This window comes from Dipteris shenzhenensis, chromosome 15 (genome assembly GCF_047967505.1).
Source record: "Dipteris shenzhenensis isolate YYH24624 ecotype China chromosome 15, Dip_SZ_1.0, whole genome shotgun sequence".
NCBI lineage: Eukaryota > Viridiplantae > Streptophyta > Polypodiopsida > Gleicheniales > Dipteridaceae > Dipteris > Dipteris shenzhenensis.
Window position 1 is genome coordinate 8,572,010 of NC_141610.1, and position 27,811 is coordinate 8,599,820.

Genomic DNA, 27,811 nt, shown 5'->3' on the forward strand with positions numbered 1-27,811 from the left:
GGGGTATCTATTTACACATTGAAAAACAAAACATGTGTGTGTGTGTGTGTGTTTCAAAACGACAATCCTCCCCCCCCCCCCCCTCTCTCTCTCTCTCTCTCTCTCTCTCTCTCTCTCTCTCTCTCTCCCCCCTTTTCCTTGAGATGTCAATCTCGAAGATGCCTAGCCCTAGCAAAATTCCCCCTATCAGTGAAACATAAGGCAATGCCCTTAAGCACATGCTCTCTTGTTTGTAACAATGTATTCTAATTGAAGGAAAACAATAGAACCAAACATTTGTACATAAAGAACATATATATATACCTTTGTAAGACTAGAATAAGTCCAATCATACAAAGAACATGATGATCTATTTGACGCGTAATACACCATTGAATGCACACATCAAGAATACTATCCTACACACATGGAGGTTTCTCATATAAAAACCCTTGGAAAAATCTCTTCGAATGTTTAGTTTTTCAATTCCTCAAAAGAGCAAATAAAAGTTAGCGACTGAACAAGGTATGCATTTCTTGGTCTAATTATATTTGAAGAAGCAAACTCATTGCGTACTATAGCAAAAGAAAAACAAATGAATAAGATAATTTCAACACAATAAAGTCCATGGCCACATTTGGAGGTTACCAAAGTTGAAAGACTAATGTATTAGTCTTTCTATGGTCTAGACATCCATGCTCCTTGGAACAAATTAACGTTGGTTTACAAACAACCCTTAAAACTAGTTATTCTAAATATTTAAAAAGTTTTTTTTTTTGAAAATTTTATTTCAACAATTCTTGTGGTTATGCTACCTTTAGCAAGTGCCCTTGGCAACTATCACATTCCCCTACTAATAAATCATCTCACTTGAATAGAAATCCCTTCGATACTATGCTAGGGGTACATGATTATCATTGATTGTGGCATGCACAACCCTAAACCCAATCCGATTTAGATAAGAATCCCCACAAGACCATTTTGCACAAGATGCCCTTAGGACTAGACGTATAGAAGCCAATGGATATAGTCGAGGCTTGAAGTCGTGGCCACCATACAAAAGGCCATAACTTCTACCAACTCAAAGATTAGGAGCTCACACTTTTGGCAACATGACACAATATGCCAAAACCATGCAATGTCAAGGAAAACCCCACAACCTCTCAAATAAAAGGCAACAAAAAGGAGACACTTGGCACATTGATCTTGAATGAAGAAGGGTCTCACTTGTGTTTCCCAATGAGCATTGGCTTAAGTCCTCGTAAACCCACAAAAAAGCATTGAGCTCATTTTACGAGAAACCTATCCTCTACAGGATAACCTCAAGGAATCCCTAGCCCACATATTTTTGTGCCTCAAAATCTAGCAAAAGTGTAGCAAGAGGTTGCTCCTATTGCTTTGCCCAATGTGTATCTTCCCAAGAGCTGAAATATTATCTAGAATGTTGTAGTATGGATAAAATATGCCATAGTGTTGTGGGTATAATTAAGAGATCGAGGAGGCCAAAAGTCTCCAACCTTAGTGGAGACCTTGTAGGCCATATCAAGGAGGGCTAGGAGGCAACACTCAAGAATGGGCAATCCAAGTGAGGGCAAGAATCTCACCATGAAATCTCTTGGAAGGTATTATTTTCCAAACCTTGGATGACACCCATGAGTGACAATTCGACAAATGTTCCAAATGAGTAACCATTCATCCATTTGCCAAAAACCTAGCTTTATGCCCTAAATAGATAACCTAGTTGGGTGATAACTTAGTTTCAAGCTTTATGCCCTAAATATAAAAATTATTGTCATTGTTTATGTATGCTAGCTTAGAACTCAACCACCACTTATTCCTAACCCTTGGTTGTGGGCCATGTTCTAACTCTCAATCTATATTGATGTATACTTTGGCCTACTTCAATCCCTAAGTTCAACAGTTCACAAATTCTAGTTCATTCGAATCCTAGATTCATATGGACAACCCCTTTTATGGGCACAACATGTTTTCCTACTTAAATTGTTTTAATCAAACCATCAAATATGAACATTTACAATAATGATTCATGATTCCTCCTCCGTACCCTAACTAGTTCTCAAAACACCTAATTCAAGCCAATCCCCTCCAAAACAACAGACTTATGTGTAAGTCTGGGCAAGTATTGATATTAGGTACCTCTCTCATTACCCTAAACCCCCTTCCCAAATCAGAGTAAAACAAAATCCACCAAGACTTTACTAAATCTCTTGCCACATGATTACATTCAAACACATACTCATCTTTTGAGTCGTTGAATAACTTCTTGAACTTTCATAGTGGCAAAAGTCCCACAGAATTTCAAGCGGATCCACCCATCTATAACATTGATTAGATTTTATTATCAATATGTTAAAATTGACCTTTAAGAAGACTATTATCCAAAGAAACTTTTACCAATTCACTCTCAACTACTCCGAGTATCTTCACTAAATGCCTATAATCTTTGGCATCAAAGCTAGAACCTCCCAATCCTAACTTAGGTTTCAACTCATGGCCCGTCACTCAAGATATGCATCCCTAGTAGTATATGATCTGTCCAAGACCATCACAACTCATCCCAAACAGTGCATCACCTACCTTGGAGCATCTTTGATCACATGTTGCCACCTCAGCTACTCATTATCTGATCCAAACTATCCTCTCCTTATAAGTAATTAGGGCTGCCCAAATATAATACACAATTCAGCCTTTAGAGAGAGGCAATACAGCTTGTAACAGTGTCAAGATGCACCTTCATCAGACATCTTGACACCATCCAAACGTGTGCACAATCAAGTTGAAAAAAAAATTTGACTATTATACATACACAAGCTCCTGAAAAATAAAAGATACATTAAAAACACATGTATTCCTTGAGAAGGAAAAAGCTATATATAGGTAAGGTTCTAAATCCTCCTTTTATTCCACCCCATCACAAAATGGTGGCTATTGACCTCTTATTGCTCAATCAAGCAAAAACTGATTAGTGATGCTTTGCAGGATCTCTGATTGTTGCTGGCCACTCCAAATTCGCTGTAGTCTGTGTAGTAATAGTGTCCCAACCATCTGACATACGAGTATAGCCCCTCCTTGGTCCAAAGCTGCTAACATCCAAAATCTTTTCTTTTACCTCTAAGCTAAGCTGCATCTCTGCTTCTAGCTCCAATTAAAACCAACATTGAGGATAAATGATTCTCCATGGCTAACTTGACCAAAAATCCACAAGCCATCAGCCATGCCCATCTCTCATTGCTGAGGGCTTTGAGTTGCTGCAGACAGACTCCATCAAATAAAATCACTTTAGCTGGCCGTTATTAATGCTTGACAGACTGAGGAAAGGTAATTCCAGCAAATGATTCAAGAGGGAGGGCTACCGATCACTTGGATGACTAGGTAAAAATGGGCAGCAGGTGATCTCAGGATGCTAAAGAACAGCAGCTCAGTGCCATTTCAGCAAGAGCCCCCTCGCACTGTTCTCATCTCCATCGGGCTGATAATTAGCTGGTCAAGACGATAATCCTCACATGGTGAAGGCGATTCTGGGATGAGCACCCTTTTGACGATGACGATTTCACCTGGGGAAAGTCATTTGCTGGCAAGATTGTATCTGATAGGTCACAGTAGGATGTCCTAAGTGAGATTTGGCCAAAATCTGGGCTGGGCGGAGGTGCTTTTCATGAAGTGCGATTTTGCCGAAGTTGAACAAGAATTGCAGGTACGTAGGTTGCTTTCCCAACCCAGTTCTGGGCTCAGCGAAGTGCTTTTCATGAAATGTGATGTTGCCAAGGTTGGGCAAGAATTGCAGGTATGACGGTTGCTTTCCCAACCTAGATTTTGCCGAGGTGAACAAGAATTGCAGGTATGTCGGATGCTTTCCCAACCTAGTTCTGGGCTCAAGTGCTTTTCATGAAATGTGATGTTGCCAAGGTTGGACAAGAATTGCAGGTATGACGGTTGCTTTCCCAACCTAGAGCTGGTTGCTAATGAAGGCAAGCGAGACCTATGGCCCTCCTTTATCTTATCCTCCTGAAAAAAGTTATCTGGGATCTGGATGCTGTGTGGATATGGCACGTTTCCAATTCCAGCCTGAGCAAAAATAGATACTAATCTGATTTACAGTCTTGCAAATATATCAGTGGCGCCTCCTCACTACATGACCCAATCTCCCACATAAGACCAATCAAATCTCTCCAAGGGGCTATTCCTCCTACGGCAGCCAAAGGGAAACTACCCCTCTAAATCAAGTGAAGTATGCGCCAAGGGTCAATGCTCATCAAAAGAGGAAACTGCTCCCAGCTACCTCACCTGGACTGCGTGATCTCAATAACACAGACAAACCCAAGTTGTTTTCTACCAATTCAAGATGAGTGAAGTCGCATCTCCAACAATCTAACAATCCACCTCTACAGGAAGACTAGTGAGCCTCTCCAACTACATGGAATAGGTCCACTGAAAAGTATGGAATAAGCTGGCTTCACCACTATGTCCGTGATCCTGAAGCAGGTGGTACTAAGGGGAACAAACTGGGTGATGGGCTCTTATTCTCCACAAGGAACTGGAGGAGGACACCCAATCCATAGATGAGACCTCCTGAAGGTAGCTTCCAGTCCCAGTGCTGCTTGTGGGGTAAAGTCCATTGCCATGTTCTATAAGGTCTGTAATGAGCTCTTGGGAAGCCTAAAGAGGGGTGAGGGGGAGAGGAAGCCAGAGAGTACTGCTAAGGGGCTGGTAAACCTAAAGAGAAGGGGAGGGGCGAAAGATCAAAACCCTACCAGAAGGAGCAGAGCAGGCTGAAGGAGGGTGATAGGGGGCTGTTGGGAAAGAAGTCTCAGAGGGAGGGCAACCAGTAAGGCGAGAAGGAGGAGAGGACGACAGAGGTTGGAGGTGTAAGATGGGGTTTATGTGTTCCAGCTGAGAGACAGCAGCAACAGGAGGGTGGCGGGCTGCAGGGAGCACAAGGGAAATGGAGGTTGGAGAGGAGGTGGCAGTGAGGGGATGGACATTGAGGAAGGGAAGTGGAGATGAGTTGGTTGGGATGCTGGAAGGGTCAAAAAACATCTCCTCAAAGGAGCAGGGATACGAGCCCACAAGCATCTTACGACGGACTCTCGAATTCATGGGGAAACGAGTAGCATCTACTACCAAATACTCCATTGCAAGAATGATAAATTCTGCCTGGTTCCAGCTTGGTCAGCCTGCAACTAAAGCATAAGCAGAAAAAGTGCACGTATGATGTTGAGTGAAGGATTAAGCATCAAAAGATGTTCAGACTCAGAAGTTCGCACTACCAGGCTCATGGGTATGTATGGACGGAATCCAGAAAGAGACAGTTTAGTTTTTAGCACGGTTTAGTTTTAAGCTTAAAGAAAGTTCATTGAGAGAATACAGCTAAAGTATATTCTGTTACTTGTGATTATCAGAAATGTTTTTACAGGGAGTCCAGACGAGTCAATGGCGGTTTTTGGCAAGTCCATGCTTGACCAGACAATCACACTGTGGGTTGAGCAAAAAATTGAGCTCCATAAGACCCACCTTGTATGCCTCAGACGTTCCCATCTTTCACGCAATCAAAATGGGAAGAAGGCGGGTTGAGTTACCAATAACTAATAATATAATAGCCACAAAGCTTGCATGATCAGTAATTCTGAGATGACAGCCAACATCTTGGTTCAACAACAACCAAATTCTGCAGCATATCAGAGTTTTGTAGGCAGTTCTCTCTCAAGTCTGCATTTCATTACAATTGATGTTCATATACAGACTGAAGAAGTCCAGACCTCAGCATTGTTACCTCCATCAGTAGAAGCATATAGTGTATATAAGTTTTCTTTTGTGTTTCTTCTCGAATCTCTGTATGATGCTCTCAATTTCATCCTCCCACGAATCAGCCAGCTCAAGCTGCAACACGCACATTGCAAATCAAACTCTCTCTCTCTCTCTCTCTCTCTCTCTCTCTCTCTCTCTAATTGAAAAATGTTGATGTACAAGCAGTTCGCCATAGGCTAGTGATACGACGCCTCTCACCATTTGGCAGAGGTCTAGAGCCAACTTTGCTCCTGCCGCTGCTCCATCATGATTATCTTTGACGTCCAGATTCACAACTAGAGCACTTTTCATCAACCTTTGCTCTCGATTCTGAAGATCTGCAATATCTCAAACGCAATCACAACACATAATGCAAGGGCGCTAACTGTACAGAACAAGACTAGAAACAACAGGCAACTGTTCAAAACATATCGAGACACAGAATGCAATTTCTGAAAGGTCCCTTTATGTGAGTCCCATGTGTTCGGAATATCCATTGCTATTGCATTCACAAAAATGGTCCGAGTTAGCCCACCTTCAATGACAGAATCGAACACTCTTTCTTCAAATGTGAACACGACATCAAAAGCACCATCAGCAGCATTATCTTGCCAACGTTGTGGTGCTTCCTTCACACTAAGATTTCTCTTTAGCATTTGTAGCAATCCATTCCTCTTGTATCTAAAAACAATTAAGGATAGCTGTCTCTGTGCCATCTGAAGTGTCCTCAAAAGTAACAAAGGACCATATAGATGAAATACAGTACACAACCATCAATCTTCAAAAAGGCTAGGGCAAATATTTTTACAGCACCCAGTACTCCTTTCAAAAGCATGAAATCATCCCAAAAGGCATGAAAACAAGAAAATTCAGCGTGCCAGCAGCACCAAATTGTTATGAGATGGACACCTGAGCGAACACATACCTGAACGTGGCGGAGCAAACAGAGGGGACCTTAAGGGAGGCAGGAAGGGAACCAGGCAAAGGGCCACCAGGAGGTGGTATGAAGAAAACGTATGTAAAGAGAGGGACAACGGGGAGAAGCATCATTCCCTTTGTTCATTCAAAAGCAACTCACTGATGGAAGATAATAGCCCATACCGAGAGATTTAACATGATTCTAATTGTTGTAGTCATTGGTCCTGAAGGTTCATTGTTCATCAACTTGGTAGTGACAAGGTTGATGGTTTGAAATTGTTGTGGGTGACTATCAGAGGTTGAAAACTGCATGTCCATGAGTTTAGCACGTTTCATTATTCATATATTGTATCAAAAAATTAGCCATACTTTATCTGTCTATTTCCATTAGAATGTCATTTTCTAATGCTTTGACATCTAGGCTCAGGCCAAGTACATAAAAAATACTTCATACCATGTACATAAGAAAATATATACCTAGATCAATCCAGGAACATGCCCAGAATCATCCTCTTAAAACAGAACACTGTAAATCATTTGTCTTCCTTCGCATGGAATATGCAGATGGGATCTTAAGGTTCATGACAAAGCAGGGGCTAACAAGAAGGGATAAATGAGAAATATGTGATGAAAGCAAGCAGCTGATGAAGAAGAAAGGACTACAACATAGATGTGTCTGATAATAGTCTCGAGCTGAGATGCCTTGTGCACTCCTTGACTCTCTAACACTCAGACATGTAGTAGCTATTCTTGGTGTGTACTTTGCCTCATAGGCCTGTGCGGCCTGAAAATATATATATATCTCTCTCTCTTCCTAATAGGGGAGTTAGAGGTTAAGGCACAGACACCCTACCCAGAAGGTGAAGCATTATGTCAATTCATGGCATACCTCGATGAAGTTAAGAAGATGGATGCCAGCAGGATACCACACAAAGCGATGGAGCTACACAATTCACGGGGTATATCGACCACTGATATACCAGAAGATGCATGTGAAATAAGAGAGATTGTGACACAGAAAATGATACAGAAACTATGGCAAAACCCAGGAACAAAAATAGAGTTCTATAAACAAGAAATTAACTCTTCGCATATGGGATCTTAAGGTTCATGAGAAAGCAGTGGCTAACAAGAAGGGATAAATGGGAAATATGTGATGAAAGCAAGCAGCTGATGAAGAAGAAAGGGAGGGAAACAACGGCGACATTTTTGCAAAAAGAGGGAAGCCTTGTTTAAATGGAACTGGTCCAATAGAAGGTAGGTGCCACATAGTAATTTAGAAAGGTAATGACATCTGCCTTGGCTGTCTTAATGATGAGGAGGGGTACACAGAAGAGAAAAAATTACACGCCACAAGAAGCGGATACCACAAGTCGCATGGAATGAAAATGACATCAGCTAACACTCAAAGGGAACACAAGTGCAGGTTTATTTTAGAGAGACAATAGGAAGGGTTAAGATTCTCCGTCAGACAAACAAGCTGAAGGGTACAAGAATATGGATAACTAAGAAGCTCACTCTAACCCAGCTCAAGCAAAACAATGCTGAACTCACTAAAGCGAAGGACACACGCAAAGCAAGGAAATGGACAGTCTACAGAGATGGAGTAGCATTAATTAGAGATTTCAAATCTAGACCCAAAGACCTTCAGTCTTAACTGATGTAATGAAGGCCACCCGGTGATAGGACTACAACATAAATGTGTCTTATAATAGTCTCAAGCTGAGATGCGTGGTGCAGTCCTCGACTCTCTAACACTCACACATGAAGCCTGAAAACGTAAATCTCTCTCTCTCTCTCTCTCTCTCTCTCTCTCTCTCTCTTCCTAATAGGGGAGTTAGGGGTTAAGGCACAGACACCCTACACCATCCTATTGGCTGAAACAGGTATTATACCTATAGAAGGTGAAATATTATGCCAATTCATGGCATACCTCAACAAAGTTGAGAAGATGGATGCCGGCAGGATACCACACAAAGCGATGGAAGCTACACAATTCACGAGTTGGCACAGAGAGGGGATGAAGTATATGGAATCATGGGGTATAACAACCGCTGATATACCAGAAGATGCATGTGAAATAAGAGAGATTGGGACACAGAAAATGATACAGAGACTATGGCAGAACCCAGGAACAAAAATGCAGTTCTATAAACAAGAAATTAACTCAATGGACAGTTACGGAATGCAGAAATACCTTGGGGAAGACATATCAACATTTAAAAGACATCTGATCTGCAAAATCAGAACTAGTTCACATGATCTCGAGGTAGAGAGGGGTGGATGGCAAGACCCACAATCCCCAGAGAGAAAAGAATCTGCAAAATCTACCCCAAAGGCGAAGTAGAAAATGAGCAGCATGCATACGCACACATCAGAGAAGGCTATGGGAAAAGCAGAGACCGAAAGCTGGAGCAGCAGCCAAAAAGCTAGGAGCTACTTAAAAGAGATTTTAGAACATCACAACCAGGTATTGGGTCTAGCTCACAAGTGGCCCAACAAGTACTCACTACATGACAAATCTGTAAGATTTTTCTCTTCATTGGATGTAAGAGATCACTATTAGTTAATAGTGATCACTGGTCCCGTAGATTCTGAAGGATCTCACGTGGACTTTAATACAATCATATCATCTCTCTCTCTCTCTCTCTCTCTCTCTCTCTCTCTCTCTCTCTCTCTCTCTCTCCACTGAGTTCTTACTCCTCCTATCATGATATACACTTCGACCGCGATCACTCACCTACTTACTCTGGCCGCTTGTACATACTTCTCACTTATATTGACTTCATATCCCTATTAGAGGATCATGCTGCCCCAGTCACCCACTCACTACATGAAGCTGCCCTTCATGCTTTCCCTCACACCACCCGCCCACCACCCCCTTGGACCATACCCTGTAATAGTTGGTACGATGATGAGCGTAAGGCTTTACTCCGTCAACTCAGATTCGATACCAAAAACAATCTTCTTAGCGAACCAGAGACGCTACGTGAGTATAGTCAATTGGTACGTAGAAAGAAACTAGACTTCATTCGCCAAAAAAGGAGGAACTACTGCACATTTTGTTTAGTAACAACCCTAAGGACTTTTGGCAGAGATTTCTAGAGGGATGGTACCCCTCACCACTCACTGACACTCAAGTCTGGTATGATTATGCACGCACACTTTATGACATCCCAAATCAGCCAGTCCCTAACCTCACATATGCCACGCCCCACATCCTGCACCCTCTTCACGGGGGGGGGGGGGGGGGGGGTAGATGATGCCGTAATGAAACTTCATAATGGCCGAGCGAAGGATCATAAGGGACTATGCACTGAGTTCATTGCATATGGGATTAATCTCCTAGCCCCGATTTTAGCAAAGCTCTTTAATGAAGCTGTTTGTTTGGGGTTTCCACGCACCTGGACCATTAACACTATCTCACCCATCCACAAGGCAGGGGATCCCATGAGCCCGGAGAACTACAAGACCATTATGATTGGATATGTCATGTCCAAGATTTATGCATCAGTACTTGATTCCGAGGTCAGCAAATTTGCGGAGTGTCGAGGACTTAGAGCAGCAGGACAGGCCGGATTCCGACGTGATCATGAAACCATGGACCACATTCTCACGCTCAGGTGTATCATCAAGGAGGCGAGGGCACGAAAGCAGAGGGTTTACTGTTGCTTTGTGGATTTCAGCAAGGCATTTGACACGGTTCAAAGACCGCCTCATACGACGCCTACAAGATTTGGGCTATGACCAGGAGATCATTTGGGCTGTCGTGGCACTTTACGTGAGAGTTTCACCGGACAAGATCTGGGTGGACAGACGAGATCATGAGCACTATTGGGGTCAAACAAGGGAGTCCATTATCACCTATCTTGTTTGGCCTCTACATTGACGAGCTTGAGACACTGATGCAGACACGGGGGGGGTTGGTTGCTCTCTTGCGGACATGCTAATCCGGATATTGCTTTACGCAGATGGCGTGGCTCTTTTGTCTTCCTCAACAAAGGAGCTCCAGAGACACCTTGACGCACTACAATCCTTTTGTGAGTCTCATGATTTGAAGGTCAGCCTGGATAAAACCAAGGTTATGATCTTTAATACATCTCGAGCCGTGATGCGCCAAGAGCAGTTCACATTTGATAGGTCAACTGTCGAGATAGTTTCATCATACACTTATCTTGGGGTTGTCTTTTCTGGACCCAGAGACCCGCGATGCAGGCAGGCATGCTTGGGCAAAGGATATGCTTCATTGGCCAGACTAGAGAGGCAGTGCTTCCGCTCGCACTTTCAAGATCCACGGACCAAGGGGTTGCTTTTTTACTCCTTGGTCCGTCCAACGAGGATGTACGGCAACCTACAGCATCCCATGTTGGGGTCCAGACTTGTCGGATACAGAGTGGGCACGTGTGAAGCGGCTACAAGTTCTCATGTTATCAAGGATGATTTGTGGTAAGCCATCCGTTCCTCACTAGATCATTCAGGCTAAGTTTGGGTCACCGAGATCATCGATGATGTCAAAGATGTATGCTAGATGCTGCATTTCAGGTCATCACGTATTTGTACCGAGTCAAGGAGTATGGGGATTACACCTCTAGGCGTAGCAAGCTACCATGGCTAGCATTGTCCTCTTCTATGGCACTTGCAGCAAGAGGGGACCAGAAGTGTTGGTATGCACGAACAGAGAGAGGGTTTGAGCGACTTGGGCTCCACATGGATAGACTACCTCCCTTCCAGTACAACATGGATGCTCCGTTTTCTCCCCTCCTATCACACGAGGTCAACCAAGTTATCCGTGAGGATCTCTTATAGCTACACACATTTTAGACCTGGTTGGGACCGAGTGAACTCCCAGTGAAGCTGGCGCATATGCACATTATGTGACATGCAAGAGGTTGAGACAGAGGAGCACTTCATCTTCAGGTGTCCTGTTTACTATGAGATCTGAAGGCGTTTCTACCGCCTCTTCAGAGATAGCTATGGGATTTTGGCCCAATTCCTCTCCTACCTAGACCAGCGATGTTTGGTAGGTTTCATTCATGAGGTACTCAGACATCACGAGAGGATACTTCGAGCACGAAGACAAGAGCAGACTTTTTCCTTGGATGATCCCTCTCAGAGCTCTATCACAGAGTTTTTTCAGCCAGATCACATGGACCCCCACGAGACGAGGCCTCGACATGACCGTGACCCAAAGCCAGTGACCCGACAACTCAGACAGAGGATTGGCACACAGATCACACTTGGGGACATCCCCTCCCTGTTTAGCGTCGGAGCCCGATGGACAGGGGTCACGATAGCCCTGGTTAGATGCAGAGCTATGACCAGGAAACGTGCCAGGGCCGCACTCGTGAGTGACTGACAGCACTCTATCGCCGATTTCATGCCTCCATTACCTCATCCACCTTGATGTCCTGATGATGATGATGATGAGATTGATATATAGTCGACCACCGACATGACTATGTTGTACTTAGGACTTAGAACTACCATCCTGCATTTTTTGCATTTTGCATTGGTGTGGATGCTCGTTTAGTAGCTCCACCACCACAGCTCATTTGTACCACGTTTTTCACAGTCTCATAGACCCATCGGTCTTCCGAAGACTTTAATAAACTCTCTCTCTCTCTCTCTCTCTCTCTCTCTCTCTCTCTCTCTCTCTCTCTGTGCGCATTGTAGGCCATCTTCTCCCGATCGTATTGATACCCGCTGGGCCCTGGTATGTGCCATGTAGCTTTAGTTATTGGCACTCAGGTCACCTAGTACTAGTGGTACCACTAGGACACTAGGCCCTAGGGTTCTCTTTTATTGTACCTTGTACTTTCATTTTTCATTCTAGTTGATGTGATGGCTTCCACTCTTTGCTCCACTCTTTTGCATCCTTTCGCTTTCGTGAGCCTATAGTAGTATCAGAGCAGGCTTTGCTCTCTACTTCCAACCAACCCGAGCCCTCCCATTGCTCATTGGTGGCTGTGCACCAGCTGGTTGACTGCTTCTATCACTTCGAAGTGGCACATAGGAGCATACAAAGCTCTTTCGAGCATCTTCATCGCAAAGCTATCATTCTCAGCTTGGGCGCCTCCACGTGTGCAGTCCGGAAGTGATTCTTCAGCATTTCATCGCCAAAAGCAGCCATCGGGCTGCCCATCGTTCAATCGTACGTAGAACAACAGCGCACATCCGTACACTACTAGTATTCTGTACTGTTTGTGAACGCTCTTGATGTCCGTACATTTCTGCTCCAAGTCGTAGAATCAGCTGCCTTCTCAGTTGTACATACAACATACATACCAACACGCTCTTCCGCACAACAGTACGTCAGCCGTACACCTTGCGTAGTCAGCACGCTCTTCCGTACAATAGTATGTCATACATACCTGCAACCAACGTTGAGCCTTGCAATTGTCGTCCGTACCTATTGTCAGCGTCACTGCTCCTTACGAGAACATGCGACGCAATTCAACCGTACAACGCCGTACTTCACCAATGCCATTCACCGTACCTGCAACGCAAGTTTGTCCATACGGGTGTACCTGCGCAATACATTTGGGATAGCAGTACAACTGCTTCATTTGCAGATTTCCACTGCAAGTGCTTTCTTTTCCTAGTGCAATTTCCCCCAAATTTGAGGCTTTTGCATTTGGGCTACGATTTTGCAGGAGAAAAGGTATTTGGCAGATTTGCTGGTATTTATCCACTCATTTTGGGTGAGATTTCAGACATTTGTCATTTTGGGCAGTCTATTTTTGGCATTTTAGCAAACACTGCATTGGCATTTGCAAGGACATTTTGTCACCTTTGCTACATTTCAGCAAAATTTGGAGCTTTTGGTAATTTTTCCCAATTTTGACATTTTTGCCCTTCTAGAAATTTGGGCTTTTGTCAATTTTGTTGAAATTTGCATTGACATTGACTTGGTACAGTCAATTTCGGGAATTTGACGGACCTTGCATGCAAGAGCATTGAAGTTGGCAAGAAATTGCAGGACATTGCAGGCCATTTGATCACATTTGCAAATTTCAGCTTAATTTGGGGCTTTTCCATATTTGGACAGCAAGTCCTATTTTTTGCAATTGCAAGCCTTGAAGCTATCTTTTGGGTCACTTTGTCAGTGCATTTTTTACTTGTCCTATTTGCAATGGTTAGCAACAATCATGATTTATTTGGCATTCTTCGTGAAGATGATAAGTTGGATGGCACCAACTATTCGATGTGGTCTTATCTCATGAAACATATTCTTGTTGCAAGAAATTTTTGGAACATTGTTTCTAGGATTGATCTGAGGCCAACCAATGCTGCAATGCTGGTCCCTCTGCAAGGGGGACGACTCCCGATGCTTTATCCTCTAGCACCCCTATTGCTGCTGCTCCAACTCAGGAACAAACAAGATGGGATGCAAGAGATGAAAATGCACATTCCTGTATTGCTCTATCATGCAAGAGAATCATTATTCCTCACATCCGGTCATGCAAGACAACAAAGGATGCTTGGGATAAATTGGCTTCTCTTTATCAGATTCGCAATGAGGCACGTGTTGCATATTTACGAAGGCAATTGAAGGAAGTCAACATGAATGAATGAAGGTGACTCTATGGATGCATACTTGACAAAGGTCAAGGACCTCATGGAACAACTTGCCAATATTGATGAGGTGGTGCCAAATTCTCAGCTTGCCAATACCACATTGAATGGGCTGCCAGATACATATCAAGGGTTTGCTACAACCCTTCGACTAGTGGCCTTGGGTAATCCAGACCACTACTCCTTTGATCAATTAGTCACTTTGCTTTTGCAGGAAGAGAAAAGTCGTGCTAATAGGCAAGCTACTATTCCTGATCATGCATTTGCTTCACAGCAGAAAGGAAAAGGCAAGGCTTCCAAGCCTATGGGCAAGCCTAAATATAAGCCTAACAGTGACAATTCCTCCAATGTATATCTCAAAATACAGCAGATAAGTCAAAGAAGAAAAGGTGCAACTATTGTCGCAAGCCAAGGCATGAAATTTCAGAATGCAAGAAGCGCATTGCTTCGGAGAAGAAGAAAGCAGGATTGACAGTAAATGCCTCACATGCAATTGAATCCCATGAGCCAGCAGATGCCTCACATGCACATGCTCTCCAGGATGATTGGGCATGGGCTGTCCATTGCTCTTTTGATCCCTCCAAAGTTGATGCATTCTTTTCTGCTAATGATGCTCAGTCTTGGTATTTTGATAGTGGTGCTTCCAAGCACGTAACCTCTTACAGACAATTGTTTCATTCCTTGGCTAATGCTCCTGGAGGGGGGACTGTCACATGTGCTAATAATGCTTCCTATGCTGTAAAAGGAATTGGAGATGTGCAGCTCACATCCATTTCAAGCCATCCTATCACTTTGACAAATGTTCTTTTTGTGCCTGGAATTGAAGTCAACTTGATTTCAATTTCAGCAATTGCCACTTCAGGTTTGATGGATACAGATGCTTAGTATATGATCTTCGTGATGACAATGCCATAGTTCTCACTGGCACTTTGCAAAAGGGGCTTTATCAACTTGATCATCACTCAGCTGCATTTACTATTGAAGCATTTGCTATTTCAGATTCACAGCTTGCTGAAACTCATCTTTGGCATGAGAGAAAGGGTCATCTCAATTATAGAGCTCTTGCCAAGTTACATTCACAAGGCATGGCAAATGATGTACCTCAAACTCACACAGTTTCCAAACATGTGTGTGAGGGTTGTCTTTTGGGTAAGATGCATCGGTTTCCTTTTCAAAAAGATTGTCCAAAATTCTCACAAAGGAAATTGCAGCTAGTGCACAGTGATGTCTGTGGCCCAATGAGGACAAATGCCATAGGAGGGTACAAATATTTCATGACTCTAATTGATGACTTCACAAGATATTGCTGGGTACATGCTTTAAAAGCCAAATCTGAAGTGCTCTCATGCTTTCAGAGGTGGCCTAATATGGTTGAGAATGAATCAGGATGCAAGTTTGTCACCCTCAACACAGATAGGGAGGGAGAGTATATGTCAAAGGAGTTTGATGCACTTTTGTCTTCACGGGACATTGTTCACTCATGCACTACTACTTACACTCCTCAACATAATCCTATTCCTGAAAGGAAGAACAGGTCCACTATGGAGATAGCCAGATGCATGCTTAAGGCCAAGTCCTTGCCCAATAAATTTTGGCTTGATGCAGTGATGTGTGCCAACTATGTGCTGAATAGATCACCTACAAGGGCATTGAGGACTGTTACACCTTATGAAGCATGGAAAGGCAAGAAGCCTTCACTTTCACACATGAGAGTCTTTGGGTCTCTTGCATATGTTCATGTACCATCTCAGCTAAGACGTAAGCTTGATGATAAGGCAATCAAATGCATATTTATTGGTTACATCCAAGAGAGCAGAGGGTATCAGTTGTATGAACCAAATACTAGGAAGATTATTGTTAGTAGAGATGTTATCTTTGCTGAACATTCAGCTTCTCCTCTTATGGCTGCAAAGCTAAGCCAGAAGTTGAACATGTTTGATGCCTTTGACTCTTGGTTACCTCTTCTTCCCTCAGAGGGGGACTTTGACCAGCAACATGAGCCTCTTGCAGGCCCTCCAACAAGCAATGATCAGCCAGCACCCCATGCTGATTTGCATGTTCCTCTTCCAGCACAAAATGATCCCACTATTCATGATGCAGTGATTGAAGAAAGAGCTGTCAATAGACAACAAAGGCAAGTTCATAGATGGCTTCTTGACACATTGAGGGACAGCAAACAAGATCAACCTCTTGCTGCCCGGACAAGATCAGGGAATAGACAGATGCATGGTCACTTTCTTGAGTTTGCACTCCTTGCTACAGCTTGCAATGAAGAGCCTTTGTGTCATAAAGATGCTTTTGACAGCAAAGAGTGGATGGATGCAATGAGAGCTGATCTACAATCTATTGCCAAAAATGACACATGGGAATTAGTAGATCTCCCTCCTGGCAAGCATGCCATTGATACCCAGTGGGTCTACAAATTAAAAAGGAAATCTGATGGCAGCATAGATCGACACAAAGCCCGTCTTGTTGCAAAAGGGTATGCTCAACAACAAGGCATTGACTTTGAGGAGGCCTTTGCTCCCACTTCCACGATTACTACTATTAGATGTGTCATTGCCATTGCAGCCCATCACCATTGGCAAGTGCACCAACTTGACATCAAGACTGCCTTTCTTCATGGGGATCTGCAAGAAGAAGTTTATGTGACACAACCTCCTCGCTTTGAGGTTGTTGGCTCTGAAAACAAGGTATGCCGGCTGAGAAAAGCCCTTTATGGTTTGAAGCAGGCACCCAGGGCATGGTATGCTAAAATTCATGCACACTTACTGTCCCTTGGTTTTCAGAATAGCCCCACAGAGCCCACTCTTTATGTCCATGGGAGTGGATCTGATTTTTTAGTGCTGATTTTATATGTGGATGGCATGCTACACGGGCCCTGATACTCCGCATATTACAGCTTTCAAGGCTGATTTGCAGCAAGCTTTTGAAAAGTCAGACATGGGACAGCTGCACTATTATTTGGGCATTCAGTTTGCTCATGTTGAGGGGGGTATTATGATGTCACAGTCCAAATATATTGGACAGCTCCTTGATCGTTTTCAGTTTGAGGATTGCAAGCCAATCTCTACTCCAGTGGACCCTGGCCAATCTCTACTCCAGTGGACCCTGGCTTCAAATTCTCAGCTCATGATGGGAGCCCACCATGTGATCTCACTCTTTACTAGCAGGCTGTTGGATGTCTCATTTACTTATGCCACACCAGACCTGACTTACAGTATGTAATATCCCAGCTCAACAGGTTCATGCACATGCCCAATTCACAGCATTGGCAGGCAGTGAAGAGAGTCTTCATATATCTCAAAGGCACTCAGGATTTAGCCCTCTTCTATGGTGATCAGGGTTCACTTACCATCCATGCTTACACGGATAGTGACTAGGCAGGTTGTTTCGACACTCGAGTGTCACATACCTGCAACTATTTTTTGTTTGGCAGTTCATGTATCTCTTGGCTCAGCAAGAAGCAACCAACAGTTGCCACATCCAGTTGAGGCTGAGTACAAGGCAGCCTTCATTGCTACGGTAGAGTGTGTCTGGCTTTGACAGTTACTTACAGATCTTGGTATTCGCCAAACATCCTCCACTATGGTCTACACTGACAGCCAGAGTGCTTTGGCCATTGCGCGTAATCTAGCGTTTCATGCGCGTACCAAGCCCATTGAAGTTCAGTATCATTATGTTCGAGAGCCGTTGCCAGCAAGAGACATAGAGTTGCCCTACCTTCCCACAGAGGACAACATAGCATATATGTTTACAAAGGCACTTCCTCATCCCAAGCTCGAAGTCTTTCAACAGGCTTTACACTTGGTTCCCTTTGTTGCATGATTTGGCATACCTCATAGGTAGCTATATCCCTTTGGATGAACATGTGCCACCATGACCAGAAAATACCAGGTATTCTGAGACGTTTCCAGAATACTTCAGCCCATACCATAGAGGGGGGGTTTGTAGATCTTCTCCCGGTCGTATTGATGCCCTTTGGCCCTGGTATGTGCCATGTAGCTTTAGTTATTGGCACTTACGTCACCTAGTACTTTTAGTGTCTTATGACACCTAGTACTAGTGGTACCACTAGGACACTAGGTCCTAGGGTTCTCTTTTATTGTACCTTGTACTTTCATTTTCATTCTAGTAGTTGATGTGATGGCTTCCACTCCTTACTCCACTCTTTTGCATCCTTTTGCTTTCGTGAGCCTACACGCATGAGTGTACGTGCGCAGCCCTCCAGCCCCTCGCCCTCAGTCCCAGCAGCCATCCAGCCCCTCCCCCTCATGCATGCAGGCCCTTTAGCCCTCCCCCCCCTTTTCTTTTTTGCAGTTACGGCTACCCCCTAGCTCTCCCTAGATCACCCCCAGCCCCTCGCAGCTCCACTCCTTTGCTTAGGCATCTCTCACCTCTTTTTCCTCATCCTGACTTTGGGCTGATCCCCTAGCCTAGCTCAGGGTTTAGAACAGCTAGGGGTTACTGCAGCTCAGGCCATCTTTTTACAGCAGGAGATTAAAAAGGTCAAGCTTCGACTTGCCTCCTTGGAAAGGAAAGTCTTTGAATATGGAAAAGAATGGAAAACATTCAGCAATCAAGAGGAGGTAATATAGAAATATAGTGCAGCAGCACCTGCACTGCAGCTTGTATCCACAGTCCAGGACATAGTTCCCACCCAGTTCAAGTCCATGAAACATGAAATTACAGCAGCAGTAGACCATAAATCAATACATGGGATCCCCTGCCTTTGCTTTGTACATCATAGACTTATCCATCCCACCACCACCACACCTACCTGTTCTTTAACTTGTCCACCCCACACCCTACACCGACCAACATTCCATCACATACGTCACCTGTCAAGAGATCCACTTTGACCATAAGCTAGCCTTCACCTACATGCCCACCTCTCTCTCTGCTTGGTGATATTCATGATAGCACCCCCCCCCCCTCCAACTACTAGAAGTAGAGACACACTTTTCAACCGCTCCCTTCATCATGCCGCTCGTCAGTCTTTCCCCCACACCACCAAATCCAGCCACCCGTCACCCATTGGATTGATCCCCTACAATAGCTCGTATGATTATGAGTGTAAGGCCTTTTACCGTCGATGCCAGACCAAGCATAACCTTCTGACTAAGTTGAGACAAACGAGAACATCACCATCTGATCCACCAGAATGAGGAGGAATCACTAAACATTCTGTTTAGAGAGGTTTCTATTTAGCAGTCAGTCCAAACTTTTGGCAAAAGTTTCTTGAGCAGAGATCCCCGTCCCCCCTCACTGACCCAGACATCTAGCACTCATATGCATGTATCCTCTATGATATCCCTCACTATCCAATGCCAGATCTTTAACAGCTACCAACACTACCTTTTGTTCACTTTTTATCACCGATGATATCAAACACACAGCCGTCAAGCTATGGGCTGCTCTTTATTGCTGACCTTGTTTGCCTTATACATTGATGAGATTGAGTCATTCATCACTACACTAGGTGGAGCAGCCACATCCTTAGCCAGATCTTTGCTCGATTCTACTATATACAGATGACATGGCTTTACTCTCCTCAACCAAGGATATCCAGCGACACTTGGACGCACTTAAACATTCTGTGAGACACATATTTAAAGTTCAACGTTATGGAAAACCAAGTTTATGATCTTCAACACGTCTCAAGCGGCTGCCATTGAGAGCTTGCAAGCCCGACTGAGCAAGGATATGCCGCATTTGTCAGACTTGAGCATTAGTGCTTCAAGTCCCATTTTTAGGATCCCAAGACTAAGTCTCTCCTCTTTGCCCAGCCATGATGTATGCAGCCCCTTTTGGAGCCGAGATCTATCTGAGATAAACTAGTCTCGAGTCAAGAGACTATAGGTTCTACTTCTTGCACGGACGATCCATAACAAGCCAGTGGTCAATTACCATATCTTTGTAGAAGAGTTTGAGGCAACTCTACAGCTTGATGCATCCTTCCAAGTGGTCACATACCTCCATAGAGTAAGGGACTTCGCCACCACGACATCTAGACGGCACAAGCTACCTTGGCTAGCCCTAACCTTGTCTACGACACTGCAACAAAGGGAGATCAAATGAGTTGGTGCGCTCGGACATACACATGCTTCACAAGCTTAAAACTACATACGCGCAGACTGCCACCATTTCAATATAGCCTTAAGGCCCCATGCATTATGCTCACCTATTACGACCTGAACCAGATCATCAAAGAGGATCTCCTACAGCTGCACACATACGGATCCTAGCTAGCACCCCACTAGCTTTGTTTATACAGAAATCACTGCCTCCAAATCTCGAAGGAGACTTTGGCTATACTCATATCCATCTCTCGCATGCCCTGAGGATCTCGATTGGGAAGTTCTGAGTATCCTCTCACCGACTACGTATTGAGACAAGATGAGCTAAGAGCGTTCCACATGAGGGACGGATCTACATTTATGCGACATGCAAAAGGTTGTGTTAGAGGAGCACTTTGCATTAAATGCCCTATGTACAATGAGATACATGGAAGGCACCACTATCTATCCAGGAGCCGATTCGAAACACTCTCAGGTCTCCTAGCCCATCCCAATCAGCAACGTCTGGCCACATTCTTACTCAAAGCTTGGTGACATGTCATCGACTCTTTCGAGTGCAGAGGCAAGGCCATGAGAACACATCCAAGTCCAACCGAAGGACGATCAGCGACTTCTTCCACCTAGGAGATTCAAACTAGAGGCCGCAATGGATGCGTTTCATTGGGCAATTCCGAGTATCCTCTCATCGACTGCGTGTTGAGATAGGATGAGCAAAGGGCATCCCCCATGAGGGACAGGTCTGCACTTTATGTGACATGCATGAGACAATGTCAAATGAGGAAGCATCTTTAAGGGAATCTTTGAAAGCTGTCGTATTTCCTTCAATACAAAATAAGTACATTGGATCTTCTCGTTCATGAAGAAAGCACGGATTGACAAAGGGGATGAGAGAAAAGTGGGTCTACAGACTTTTAAGAATTATGTTGAAAGCAAGCAACTAATGGACAACAAGAGGAATTTTATTGAGGATGCTAGGAAGGAGGCAAGCTTATTGAATGGAGATTGTCCAATGCATCATACAGGTTTGCAGCAGTAAAGACATCTGCATGAGTCTTTTTCTTCAATCATTTCTTGCAAGGATCTAGGGCATCTCCTTGTGGAAAATCCTTGTGCATGCCAACATGGACTACTCACGAACTCAAAACCAACTCCATTCAAGTATGTTTTGCTCGGAATTCCTCAGTCATAGCTACCAAGGAAAGGAAACATTCTGATGCTAGAACGACAACGTTTCAGGTTGGGAAGAACATGGACCCAAAACAAAAATGCCACATCGAGTTTTTACAGTTCTAAAATTTCCATTTCAGTTTTCAACTTTTGAAAACACACCAAAATCCATAGAAAATTAAAATGCACATTGATGACATAGAGGTCCGAGGATAGATGATGCTATAGATCAGACAGCATATGAATAAGAAAATACAAGAAAAGGTGGCCATGCCTGCAATCTCAAGCCCTCAATACAAAATAGGCAAAATTCAAGACTCGAGGGTTAAGTACATGATACATGGAAAAGAGAGAGTCATTCTTGAAGGTCCAAAGGTTGCATTTGATAGAGGCCTCCACTCATCCTCCTAAGACTCATCATCATTCACCTAGGACTCATCATCATGGTCAAGATCAAAGGCATCCTCTGCTACAACACTGTCATCATCCTCGTGATATCAAAATCCAATATAAGGTTCAAGAATGCACTCTGCCCTAAAGTTGTTATGCAAACGCAAGTTTAGGTTAACAAATACAAGGTGAGTCCCTGCCCCAGCTTTTTACTCTTTTTAGCTACAATGTTTTCAAAATTGCTCCATGCGCGCTGGACAAAAAAAGAGCAAGCAAAAAGCTGAGTATATGAATAGCTAATCTCTGCAACAATGGAGCATCTGCCCCCATAGTCATTCCACCAACGAACGGAGGAAACCTTAAACATATCATTCTGTGCATTCTCCAAACCAAACAACCCTTTTCTTTGCTTTTAATATGATAGCTCTTCCCGCACTTTCCTCCTCTCATCTGCGTTTGAGACAAGTCATCTCAAAATTATCTAGTCAGGTTCTTGCCCTTTCCCTTGAAATTCTAAATCCAAAGCTAAAGTGGTGATTTGTGTCCACTAAGCACTCGACTCCTTCCTCCAACCATACAAAGCATCTAAAATTTGAATTCACTCATCCTTTACAACCCTACATACAACTTGCCAATGCAAGGGTCGTCCCCATCAAGAAGTCTTATTGAAGCTATTTAGAATCCTGCCCCTGCCCACTGACTCCACCCACTGTAGCCTCGGTTTTGGCGGATGATGGGGGTCCCTCAGCTTAGCATGATAGCAAAGTACCCGGAGTCCTTGCCGGAGGAGATCTTGCTTGGATGTAGGCTCTTTCTGTCTCGAGGTTTCTAGACTCCCGAAGCAATGCCGGCACTGTAGACGGATGGACACCTTGCAAGAGCATGCTGCCCGTACACTACAAGTAGGGCAACTGCCTCGTGCAATGCACAATAGTAGGGCCATGCAGCCATGCATCCACACTTGAACGGACACCAACATGTGACCCAAACTCATTGGCAATTGCACCAGTGCATCAATCGACTAAAAAGGTAGGTATTGAGGCAGGCATGCCTTAGGCACGCCGCTGCATGGACACATACTACTCACCTTCCAAGCCTCCTCCAATAACTCCAAAGTCCACAGCCTGTTCGCCACCCCCCATGAGCTGGACCATATCGGTTTTTCAGACAAATAAATTCCGGGGTCTCTACCTTGTATGTAGGGAGCGCCAATCAAATGCCTATCGGAGGTCACACGAGGATGGACCTTCTCACTTTCCTGCTTAGTACAAACAAGGCTGCCCTCTGGCTCCTTTCCTCCCTCTCTTTGTGTTGGAGGCACTTGGCTAATTCCTGCGATCCCAGGCAACGGGCCTTACTAGGTTGCAGCTCCTAATCAGTCAGGAGCAGCAACTAGTAGACTCTGATTTTGCACATGACATGGCGTAATTTGTGGAGGGCATGGCAGAGAGCCAAGAGAGGAGGTACGGATAGAGAGTTATTGCGTCAGGTTCCTGATCCATCAGGAGCAGCACCTACTAGACTCGAGTTTGCATATGACATTGAAATCTACCTATTTCTTACAGCTCTCAAATTTCATCCCAACGTCATCCATTCCTCGGGTAGGAACTCACCCATCAAACTTGGGGCAGCAGCTTTTGAGGCCTTAAATCAGCATATTCCCTTCCTGGTTGGCAAGTTTGGTTGATCATGAAGATCATCAAGCTGGAGATCACATATTGCTAGCATAAGTCTCAATACACTCAAGGCACAATTCCATTTCAGTTGTTATCCCTAAAGAGTGGTGCACCTATTGGTGAGTCAATCAAACTGTGTTCATGCTGTCAGTGCAAGAGGCCAAGGTGCATGCATAAACTGGAATATCCAGACAGTGACCCTTTCTTGATGGTGTCCAAAACAGTTGAATATTAAGCCAAAATCAAATATCATGTGAAATGAAACTTTTCAATGAGATGACAAAAAGGTATTTAGGTGGACGAGTCCTGTGGAAGGAGCAAAGAACTAGAGCCTCAAGCTAATTTCCCAACTGTGACGGATCTACAGATCCATTCCATGTATTAAAAATATTACTAAACAAAAAAATGTATGTACTGTCACTGTACTAATCCAAAAGTTCAAGAATCTGGCCACCTTGTAATACTCAAACTAGCATCTATGTCTCCACCTTGTTTGGTTCATTGAAAGAGAACTATAATGATAGTCCAATGCGTTCCTTGAGCATGGAGCATTCACCAGCTTCTTGGAATCCGGTCAATAGCAAGGTATCCAAGGTCATGTGTTCCATCATCTGTACGTTGTCCAAACAAAATGGAAGGGCTCCAATTGTGAAATTGGGTTAGATGGCCACAAACCATTGAGGGTGAAGTGCCCACAATGACCATGTCCATGCCACGAGTAATCATTCCAATGAGAAATTCTCATGCAGAATTGGTGTCCTTTGACCTAACTTGAAGTCTTGGAATTGTTGTCTTCTTCTGGTCCATCTTGACATGGATTATGCATACGTATTTATGTGTATCCATAACAGTACCTAGGCCATGCATAGTCCAGGTTCCTATAACTATGTTGCTGTATCATATGCTTCTTTTTTTCATTCCATCATGAAGTAGGTGCTCAGCTTCCCACATCTTTCAAAGATTTTCGGAGCATTCAAATTCCAGTAGAATAGTTGCATGGATGGAACTAAAATTTTTTATACCAAGATATGATGATAAGTCAAACTACATCTTCGGCGTAGGCACAATCATGTCGATGACAAGCTCCAATCAAATATTCCCACCCATGTAACACATCTTGCAAGGTGAACAAACGTAATACTCAATTGTAAAAGGCCCTTTCCAATAGCCAGTGCTATAAGCACTGCAAACAGTCATCTTCTGCGATCCTGCACGGCTTGTCATATCTAAACCCGCTTCTACATCATTAATAGCTGTAATGTGGCATTCATCATTTCCCCAAAGAAACCACCATCGTTCTCAGAACGTCAGGCTGTCAGTGGCATCATCTTGAAGGCTTACTTTGTCAAACCCATTTCTGCTTGCTGGAAGTTATAAAATTACCTTGAGGTAATTTACACTCAGACCAAAATTCACTAGGTCCCTGATAACTCATTGCTAGCGGTCGAAATAGCCCCTTCCATCATTTTTCAAAAAAATCCATAAGCGTGGTGGTGTCTAAATTGATTGAGATTCAGAATTGTAAGAGAATGTTGTCAAAGACTGTATAACACACTTTAAAACAACCAGGACTCACTCAAACCCCACCCCCCGCCCAAAAAAAAAAAGACAAAAAGCAAAGCAGAGGCATTTCTTATTATAAAAAGACTTGAGAGCATGAGTTGTTCGGTCAAACAAGTCCAGGCACATATCTACAACGTTACTGCCAAATAACAAGATACCCAAGAAGTAACTCTTGGTATCCATTGGACTATGGAGGTAAAGTGAATGCTAACCTCCTCTTTCACACCCGATCAAATATTGAACTTCAAAAATATACAGCCTCCCCAAAGCACGTGAAGTCACCCATACTAAAAAGAAACCACGTGCAGTCACCCATAGTAGAAAAGATCAAGTACGAAATTCACACCAGAGACATTATCTCCACACCCACACATTTGTATGCAGATGGCCTCTCTTGAACCAAAGCTCCCACTAGCTGCAGAGCCAAATCCTTTCATTTTCGGTCTGCCCCAACAACCAGCCTACGCACCCTAAAAGTAGACTATATACATTGTAAGACCAGAATATATCCAATCGTACAAATTTACGGCAACACCTTAAAAGTAGAAGACAGACAGCAGGCCGCGAGAGTTTACAAGGTCAAATCTGCATCTCTAACTGTTCGGCAGAAATCTATCTTTTGAGAAACCCAGGACTAAGTCATGTAAAAGGAAACAAACAGTGACAATTCATGCATTGCCCTTACCATTACCCTAAATCGCTTTCCTCTGAACAGGTCAGTTGCAGCCAATGTGTCATAAGCCAGCAGCTACGCAATGGCTTTCCATTATAATGGACTAAGTGATGGGTACCCAAAATTTTATATTCAAGTTGCAAATAATACAAAGTGCCTCAGCTGCACAAAACCTAAAACCATATCAAAAGAGACCTTTGAAAACAAGGGTTTCCTCACACTTGCACATGCTTCAAAAACATCTAGAAGCCAACAACAACAACGAAAGCCCAACGCCAATGTTTCATTGCCAAATTTCAAGAAGAACTCGGTCTACTGCCAAAACAGAGGAAGAGCTAAAGCCACCGAATTAACACAACACTCAAAAAAACACCGTCAACATGTAATATGCATGCACCTCAATCGCAACACAATAAATCTTTAAAAAACTCTGCCTGTACAACTCCTGCAAAATTGAATCCAATCTGAGCCCATCTGTCATACAATGATTATCCTATACCACAATTAAGACCGAATAGCAATGGTATCTCTGCCAGCAAGACTACTCCAAACTTGATGTAACAATATTCAACGAAGTACAGACACTAAATAAAAGAATATACCCGGTACAAACTCTAACGAATTTGTTAACGCCAAGAATACAATGTATAGTATCAACTTTGGAAATAATTGTCATAATCTGCTGAACAATACTGCCTTCACAACCCTGGCCAAAGGCAGCGATTTCAAGAGGGTAGGATACAAATTAGGGTCTTTGCGCTTGAGATCCTCGAACATGAACCGATATGGTGTGCCAAACTCATAAATATTAGGTTCTCTGATAGATGGACCGGGCAATTTCACATGTGCACCAGTTCCGTAAGAGCTCACGTCCAAGCCTTGCTTCTGCAACCGTGCGTGCGCTTCCATACTGCGATTCTGGTTGGAAGCACAAACCATGGCGTACCGAAGTCTCATATCTTCACCTTGTTGTGGGGCACTGCTTGCACCTTCGAGAACCGTTACTACTTGCATATCAGAAACTCATAGGGCCAAACGGCGGCGTATATGTGCCTAAACGCATCAGGCATGCTGAGAGAGATCGATTGATCGCAGGCTTCAGTACTACAAACGAGAATGGGCCGATAGATAACTAACAGCCCATCCTCCTCCTTCCAATTATAAGACTTCAAGGTTGAAAGAGCTACCTGCAAAGCCAATCGAAAACCTCAATTGACGCAAATGCAAAAAAGGAAACAGAGACAATCTACCCAGCTCTACGTCAACATGTCAATTTTCGTCCATATACCCCTAGCTGCACAGCGAAGCGCCCAAGAAAAAATTCCTTCGATTCAAAAGCCAAATTCCTTGTGCGGCCCAACCTCGCCCAACTCAATCTATCTGCTGGATCATTCAAATACGTGCAGCGGAGGTCTGACCGTAATGCCCAAATCAACCAACTTGCCGATGAGAGAGAGCTTTCCTGCGACGTCCGAAGCCCAGAACCGTAGCTACTCCAAAATTCTCCCAAATTTTGTACGAGACCAGACAACCAGCTATTCAAGATACCTCCCGGACGGATCCTGCAGGAAGAGATTGTGGAGGAAATGGAGAAGACCTGAGACAAATGAGTAAGAAACGATGCCCAAAAACAAACAGCAACAAGCGACCGACCTCGATCAGACAGATGATCTTGCCATCGACGAAGAAAATGCTCCTGTTGATCAAAGAGACGATTCTACCACTCGTCGCCTTGTCATGTCCACTGCGCAATGGTTGTGAAGATAGCACCTGATCAGCAACGAGTTGTTTGCCTGTCTCCACGAGCCCTTTATGACCCAATCAGGTGCCTCTTATTACAAAGATGATGATCAAGCGAAAATCTTGAATGTGCAACCCACAAACCCTATATCCTTCATCTTTAAAGATTTTGACTGATTGCACAAAAGGAGTTGCTGAATTGTTGTTGTTTTACTATAAGACTTTAATTGACATCCAAAAAATTT

General features: G+C 43.8%; 1 protein-coding gene across 2 annotated transcripts; it reads right to left on the reverse strand.

Moving 5' to 3' along the window:
* Positions 1-5,353: 5,353 nt before the first annotated feature.
* LOC147893309 (Ssu72-like family protein) lies at positions 5,354-27,811 on the reverse strand. Of its 2 annotated transcripts, none has more exons than XM_087386559.1 (6): positions 27,480-27,811; positions 27,245-27,388; positions 26,569-27,013; positions 6,320-6,465; positions 6,004-6,122; positions 5,354-5,877 (listed from the first exon to the last, which is right to left on the reverse strand). In XM_087386559.1, exons 3-6 carry the CDS (start codon positions 26,838-26,840, stop codon positions 5,776-5,778), a joined length of 639 nt encoding a protein of 212 aa, XP_087242685.1. In that variant the 5' UTR covers positions 26,841-27,013; positions 27,245-27,388; positions 27,480-27,811; the 3' UTR covers positions 5,354-5,775. The 2 variants fall into 2 exon arrangements, with proteins under 2 accessions (XP_087242685.1, XP_087242686.1); XM_087386560.1 differs by having other exon boundaries at positions 27,188-27,388.

Excerpts from the sequence above, each read along its gene's own strand:
- LOC147893309 (XM_087386559.1), bottom strand. The coding sequence starts at position 26,840 with ATGCAAGTAGTAACGGTTCTCGAAGGTGCAAGCAGTGCCCCACAACAA. Across the intron at positions 6,466-26,568 it reads AAGCGCAAAGACCCTAATTT|ATACAAGAGGAATGGATTGC; the intron begins GTATCCTACCCT and ends AATTGTTTTTAG. Across the intron at positions 5,878-6,003 it reads CTCTAGACCTCTGCCAAATG|CTTGAGCTGGCTGATTCGTG; the intron begins GTGAGAGGCGTC and ends TGCGTGTTGCAG.